Here is a 7,772-nt window from a genome sequence, read left to right as displayed (position 1 = left end):
TTGCATGTGTAGAAATGTGTCAAACTGTACACTGGATATCACATAACTACTGTAACTGGAGACAACATGGTAAGAATTAAGAGATGCATTAAAACAAAACATTTCCTGAGTTTCTTTTAAAGAAAGAATAAGAATACTAAAACTAAACCAAAATCAGTTTTTTGCTGTGCCTTTTATTTAAATAGTTAAAATTAACATAAATATTACCTGAGTGAGGTCTGAAGAAAAAGGGGCGGGGTCCCACGCCACCAGAACACCTGAGTTATACAAAGGACTAGACAAGAAGTGATATTTATCTTTTGCCATCACCTGTAAAACAAAAAAGACTCCTTCATAAACAAGTTCTGAAATAATGTATCTGCCTCACCTCATGGTCTGTAAATACAGTCATAGAATACTAGATCTCAATCTCATCATATGGGTCCGTGTTTTTGTTTTTACCTTAGAGTTGAAGAGGTGAATTGTCGTTTTGGACCCGACATCTTCCTCAAACCCACGGGTTGGCGCACCATTGAACCGTATCACTGCATCATGAGAGTCTGCAGTTTAGGAAAAAGACAATTTTCAAAGAAGGAAACTTTTAGAGTTACTGATGAGACACATTTTCAGTTTCTTTGTCTCCTCCCAGTTCCTTGATATAAACATCCGGTGTTGATTTTACATCTACGAGTTTATAATACCATGTCTCTTAGATTCCTTTTTTTATTATATATTCATAAAATAATTTGCTAAATATCTGCAAACTGTTCCATTCATCTCTATGCTGAACACTGTTGTTTAAACGTTTAAAAGTTATGCATTATGTAAAAAAGGCTGATACATAATTTACACTCATTTTGGTTTGATTATAACGAGCAGTTAGGACAAGAATCAGACAAGTCATAAGTTTTATTAAGTAAAGCATAAAACAAAAATCAATGTAAAAGGTTTTACCTATCTCTTTGCCTAATCTGGACTTGAGGAGCGCCCCGGCTGATGACACCACGGCGCAGGTCTTGTAAGGCCCAACATCAGAGGTCAGCTGTTTCCCTGGCAGCTGGCTGGCCCAGGGCAACTCCGAGAAAGGCTCGAGGTCAGAGGTCAAAGTTGTGAGTTCTACCTTTTCTTTAAGTTGGCAGAGAAGCTCAGGACCGGTAAGTTTCAGCCTGCTGGAGACACCACCAGGGCTGGACAACTTTACTCCATAAGTGTTTATATTCTGACAGAAAGAACAGAAGGAAACTAACACAATAAAACCAACTCTTCTGATTTGAGATTAATTCATGCACTTTCAGGTTCAGGTAGTACCTCTTACCTGATAGTCCTGCCATAGTTTCTTCATTTCGCTCCCCAGCATGTTGCTGGACATCTCATCATCCCAAACCTTTTGTTTTAACACCTCATGCACCTTGTTAGGGGGGTGTAGGTGTCCTCCATCCCCTGCTTTTCCACTTAGCTCCTGTTTGCCATGCCAGTTCGTTTTGCCACTCAGCCCCTTATTTACACTCTGCTGCATTTCCCCATTCCACTCATTTTCCCCACTAAGCTTCTTTTTCCCTCTCAGCTTCTTTTTGTCACTCAGATCTTCATTTTCACTTTGCTGCTTTTTACCCCTCAGCTCTTCTTTTTCGAACAGCTCTCTTATGACACTCCACTCCTCTTTTCCACTCAGCTCCTCTCCTCCATTTAGCTCCTCTTTTCCATTTTGCTTTTCTTTTCTGAACAGCTCCTTTATGACGTTCCACTTTTCTTTTCCACTCAGCTCCTGTCTCCCATTTAGCTCCTCTTTGTCACTCTGTTCTTCTGTTTTGATCAGCTTCTTTTTGCCACTCCACACCTTTTTGTCACTCAGCTCCTTATTTCCATTCAGCTCCTCTCTTTCATTCACCTCCTCCTTGCCACTCCACTCCTCCTTTCCATTTAGCTCCTCCTCTCTATTCACCTCCTTTCTGTCCCTTATCTCTTCATTGCCACTCAGGTCTTCCTCTTGCCAGTTTCCAAACATAATCATCAGAGATGGTATGAAGGGGCGCAGAAACTTTGTAGCAAAAGACTCGTGGAGCTCCTCCACCTTTGTTGCTCGCTTTGGCAGAGAATCCAAGTCCTCAAGCGTTGGATTCAGTAAGGAGAGGATGAGGATTGGGCGATGATGGTCACCTAGAATGACTTTTGAATTCCTCTGAGGATTAATGAACAGGAGGTTGTCTCTGCCCTGAAGCACCTAAAAGGGTCACAGCAATGATTAAAATCTAAATATCTTTTTGATTATTTAATGATACTTGAATACACAACATTTTAAGATTTTGTCAAGCTTGAAATTTTCTTCACGCTCCGTTGCGTTCCATATATTCTTATTGTCAAACTGATTTCAGTTTTGCAGAATGCAAAATCTGTTTTATTAAAGCAACAATGATTTATACTTTATGAGATTTTTAGTTTTGGCATTAATTGTGTGTGGTGAAACAGGAAAACACACATTCAGAGTGGGTGTTGGATTAAAAATAGATCATATTTAAAAACAAAACAAAACAACCACAAACAGAGCTCTAAATGCACAGTTTATTGCGTTACCTTTTATGTCAGTAGTCTCAGGGGCAGTGACCCAAATGTCACTGAATTTATTGTGATTCAAGCACTTCAGTAGTTTTCTTACAAGCTTTGTTGTTTTTGTTTTAGCAAATCTTTAAAAACATTTAGCATTTCTAAGTTACTTTCTTTAATCCTGAGAAATTTCCAGCTATATTTTCCACCGTGATATTTCTCTGTGTAAAAAACCTGCAGCTTTAACATCAGCGACAGTAAAAGTCGGCTACAGACCTGAATATCTGAGGCCGCAGGATGCTGAGCGCTGGCTTGGGTTCGAATGCCACAGACGGTGTTGGTGATGGGAACACTCTTTTCAGTGTAGAGGATGTAGAGCAGCGTTAATGAGACGCAGAGGAAGGCCATGCAGATGAATCTGTGGCGACACCTCATACACCACAGCATGTTGACTTGGCCCACTCACCAGCCCAGGAAAAGGAAACAGAAGTGGATCAAAAGCTGAGGAAGGAGACAAGAAAGTAGTAAGAAAAAGATAACCGTGATCTCTGACAGATGTGGAGGCAGAACGCTGTAGGAAAGAATCATTTCTGTGACAAAGCAAAGTAAGTAAAGTATAATAAACCTTTGTCAGATACAATTCACAAAGTTATTGCAACACGTTAAAATACAAAACTTTAAATACCAGACAGGGTTGACTCCAACAGTGAATACTGAGGTTTTAAGCAAAGATCTTAATAAATTAAAAGCCATTGGAGTATGTATTCTGAATGACTCTCAGCTACTACCATACCAAATCTTAGCCCATTCCCTGTAAAACTGAAAAATTATAACCATTTTCTGTTTTTTTAAGATGAGTTAGCTGTGGTGGCCATCTTGAATTAAGTTGGCTCCAAAAGTTAATCAGCTACAGATCGACATCCACGGATTATTTCCCGAAAGTTTCATTAAAATTCATAAAGTGGCTCATGAGGTATTTTGCTAACAGACAGACAGCGTTGACTGCAAATAGTTAATGGCAAAGGAAGTCAATGTCTGTAAAATCTGCTGAGTTGAAGCCATTTTGGAGGTTCTGAAGGTCGTTAGGCTCCAAAGATTAATCAGCTGTAGATGTACATACAATAATTATTTTCTGTTCAACTAAGTTTCACTAAACTTGTTCTGTTTTATGAGCAAACAAGGGCAAAAATATTATGAAGCCCCTCTCAGCGGTGGGCAACAAAAAATACAAATAAGTTACTTTGGAGACACAAAGTAACTATTTACTGCCCTCCAGTGGGCATTTTTTGTTACTACAACTCTGCGTCATAATAATAAATCAGCTCTCATAATTATCAGTTTGTTTAGTTTAGTTTAGTGCACAACTGTCATTAGTGTTGTAAACATTTATCAGCGTTAGCTATAAGTTAATGTTAAGGGTTAATAATTGAAAAAAATTTTTTAAAAAGTTTTACTACAGTTTGTGTACACCGATACTTCTACAGATGTGCATGTCCTCCCTCTGACCACAAGGGGGCGCTGAATCCGTTTTATCTTTAATTATCCTTTCGTTTCCTCTCAATTCTAATTCAATTTTGTATAATTTCAACTGTTTTTCTTGTCACAGACCCTGTTTTAAGAGTCTAAAATGAAAAGTCAAACACTTATTTTTATAAACAACTTATTTTTGCATCTTTACCAGCTAAATTTATTGGATTTAGCCTATATAAAAGGGGTAGGGAGAGAGGTAAGTTTGCAGTAGCAGGTCATTAGTGAATAACTACTGATCATGTGAACATGTAGAGTTAACACACTGTCATTATGGTTACTGTCAGCTGACATCAGTTTAAGTGATCATTATCCAAGTCAGCCTTTCAGGATGTGAAACCTCTGCTGGAACAACAAACCACAAAGACGTCCCTTCATCTCTGCACATTTAGAAACATGATGTGTTCATAATGACGTACCTTATTTCGAAGCTGTGGACCAGGCAGGTGGATGTGAAGGTGCCAGCAGGAAGTCAAAGCATTGCTGTGAAAACTGACTCAGGACCAGCTCCAGAGAAACATGCTGAATTGTTCTAAAACACAAACCTGCTTCAGTTCGAAGATGCTGCTGCAGCCATTGACGTCATCGCAGAGATTGTTGTGTCCTTGCATCCAATTTGTTTTTCCCCTGTTATAATTTGTTTTCCACACAAGAGATGAGCTTTGACCTTGTCCTTGCTACAAAGAAATCGAGAAAAGAGTTGATAAAGTTGATGCTACACGACCCTACGGAAACTTCTGCAGCTAAAAATGCAGTGAGCAAAAACGGAAGGACTCTAAAGGACAGAAACTCTGCTTCAAACAACAGAAAACCACTCTGTGTTAAAAAGTACATCACGTTTACCATGTTGACCTTTGAATCAGGGCTGTTCAACTTAAATTTGGTGTGTTAGTAGCAGAAAGTCATCTTCAACACATATGCTAAGTACTAAATATCGCACATCTTGCCTAAAACTTTAGCATGAAATGTTACAGTAAACACTGTCTGTCTGTTAGCAAAACATCTCATGAAGCACTGGATGGATTTTAATTTAACTTTCAGAAAATATTTATTGTATGTCAACCCAAATCTACCACAGCTACTCTACCTTTACCAACACAGAAATGTCTAAAGCTTACTTTAAATTACAGATACTGAGGTAAAGTTTATGTGGTAGTAGCTGAGAGTCATCCTCGTCACATACTCCAAACATTAAACACAGATGTGACTGTGGCGGACATCTTGAAGTAAAACTCGGCGGGAAAAATGCATTCCTTCAAGAAAAGCTAGGAATTAACTTTACAAAGTTGATTTGTTTTTAGGTTGTTGTTATTTCTTCACTATTTTATGTGGCCAATGGCTGTTGTTTTTAAACGTACTTAAAAAAATAAACTTGAACTTAAATTTAAAATAGTTGGTTTTTTAAGTCTTTCTGTTTTGTTTCAGCCCCAAACAGGTTCAGCTCTTGAGTTTAGGAGCCTTTTTATGCCTAATTGATTCATAGGTCAGAGTTAATTGGCTTAATGAGCAAACATCCCTATGAAAAATGGCAGGTACTGAACTGAAAATAGATAACAAAAAAAAACCCTAGCCAAAGTCTGAAGAACTGTTGATGTAGAGTAATTTTAAAGGTTACAAGAATGTTTATCTGCAGAATATAAATAAACAAGGGCTGGATCAAGACTTTTACACACTACTGAGAAGGTAAATATTTGCTGTATTCTTATAAAACAGCACTGCATTCAGGTAGTGTCTGAAATGAATCCATGGTTGGCTAAAACATCACTCAATGAGTTCTCTACATGCAGAGCAATTTATATTAAATGATTAAACGAGTCAAAAATGCAAAGGAACACATTTTTCTCCAACAGCTGCTGCCCTCTGCTGGACAGTTGGTAGAATGCAAGTCACATTTTTTACAGTTTATATGTAAAACAAGAAGAAAGTTATGAAGAAATTACTTTTGATAGATGAACGGCTAAAATACCACAAAGTGTGCAGAAGTAGTTAGATGTGCAGAAAATGTAAAACTAAGAAAACCATTGTGTGAATGATGAATCAGCAGGTTTGCTCCACCATCGTTCTCACAGGTTCTCATGAAGACAGAATGAGGAAGTGGGTCACATTTACAATCTGAGACCTCTGAATTTCCACGTTGAGGTCATGAACTGTCATGTGAGGCGATGTTTAACTTGGTTCACTCCAAGAAGCAAAAACATGCCACTTTCAGGATATTTCTGGTGTTTTGTTTTTTTGGATCATGTTCAAATTAACGTTAATTCTTGGTTTCTGATCCATTTCCTCGTGATGCTGTAACTCGTCTTTGGTGCCTCTGCTGCCGTTTCTGAGAGTTTTGTAAAACAGAACTTTAAGATGCACTTTTGTAAGATTGTCAGTGTTACAACAGTGAGTTGCACCAACTGGGCCAAAGCTAGAGGCAAGAAACTGTAACTTTGATCCGCTAAGGATGAAGAAATGTTCCTGCTCACAGTTAAAAATAAAAAAAAATAAAAAACTGGAATAGGAAATAACTCATGAATGAAGCCACTTTGAGTCCTTACAATTAAAAACCAAGCCAGAAGCAGTAAGGATGGACTTTGTGCACGGCTTATTCATTTTGCATGCCCGTGTCTGTGTCTGTTAGCAAAATATCTCACAAAGCAATGGATGGGTTTTAATGAAACTTTCAGGAAATAATCACTGGATGTACATCTATAACTGATTAACTTCTGGAGTCAGTTTGATTCAAGATGGTCTCCACAGCTAATCAACATTAGCCAACTAAAACTGCTATAACTCAGTCAGTTTTGCAGATATCTGGCTAAAATTGGATGCATTCTACTATAGTTTGTTCAACATTTTAGTCAGTGAAAGTGGAAGGGTTATGGGTGCACTTTTACCAAGTAAACTACAAAATCACAGGAAACAGTTTAGCTGAACCAGTCTGAGGTGCAATTTGATACGCCTGCTGCAGCAGAACTCACAGAACCTGTTTTAATCTTTCACAATAAGAGCCTCAAACACATGCACTGAGTGCTGATGTCTAAATATTCTCAAAAATCCTGCTGGTCTAGGTTGTAGTTCTATCAAAGAACAATAATGTAAGCTATTTTCATAAACGTCTGATGTTTAGAAAGAGTTTTCTCAGGTAAGCACTCTGTGTGTGTGTTTAAGACTCTTATTGTGATTGAAACAAGTTCTGTGAGTTCCCGTTCATCACAGACATGTATTAAATTACTTGCTTCCAGAGAAGATCCCTGAAATTAAAGCAGAGTCATTACAATGTTTCCACTGGATGACACCTGTACAGGTTTCATGTCCTGCCCGTCTAAACAGGATTTTACTTTCGAAAACTCAGAAATTTGACCCCATGATTGCGTGAAAACACAGAGACGGGGTAAAAAAATTAAAAAAACTCCTTACTGCCTGCGACTCAGCTCCCTTCGTTTGTGTTAAAGAGCTGTTCAGAAGATTTGGATCGTTCATGATCGTCACATCTCTAGCTACATTACTTTTCTTTTAAACTTGAAATGACTAATAACAGCTGAACTTACTGGATAAATGAATATTTGAACATAAGCAGCGAGGTAAGAACTACCCAAATGAACAACAGTCAATACCTGAAAAAAATTTTGGAGGTGTATTTTATTTTATTTTATTTTATTTTATTTTATTTTATTTTATTTTATTTTATTTTATTACCAGAGCAAAGTCCTGCTTGTTTACATAGAAGAGCAGGAACTCCA

At 37.8% G+C, this 7,772-nt stretch overlaps 1 protein-coding gene across 1 annotated transcript; it reads right to left on the bottom strand.

The window, feature by feature from the left end:
• Positions 1-207: 207 nt before the first annotated feature.
• LOC108228306 (beta-galactoside alpha-2,6-sialyltransferase 2-like) lies at positions 208-4,577 on the bottom strand (the record flags this gene model as incomplete). Its single annotated transcript, XM_017403851.2, has 6 exons — positions 4,467-4,577; positions 2,797-3,021; positions 1,295-2,200; positions 934-1,198; positions 442-539; positions 208-309 (listed from the first exon to the last, which is right to left on the bottom strand). Coding segments are annotated over exons 2-6 (1,542 nt in total), but the record flags the coding sequence as incomplete, so codon positions are not given.
• Positions 4,578-7,772: the final 3,195 nt, after the last annotated feature.

This window comes from Kryptolebias marmoratus, unplaced genomic scaffold, assembly GCF_001649575.2.
Source record: "Kryptolebias marmoratus isolate JLee-2015 unplaced genomic scaffold, ASM164957v2 Scaffold89, whole genome shotgun sequence".
Classification (NCBI taxonomy): domain Eukaryota; kingdom Metazoa; phylum Chordata; class Actinopteri; order Cyprinodontiformes; family Rivulidae; genus Kryptolebias; species Kryptolebias marmoratus.
Note: the sequence above shows the minus strand (reverse complement) of the source record. Positions and strands in the feature narration are given on the sequence as shown.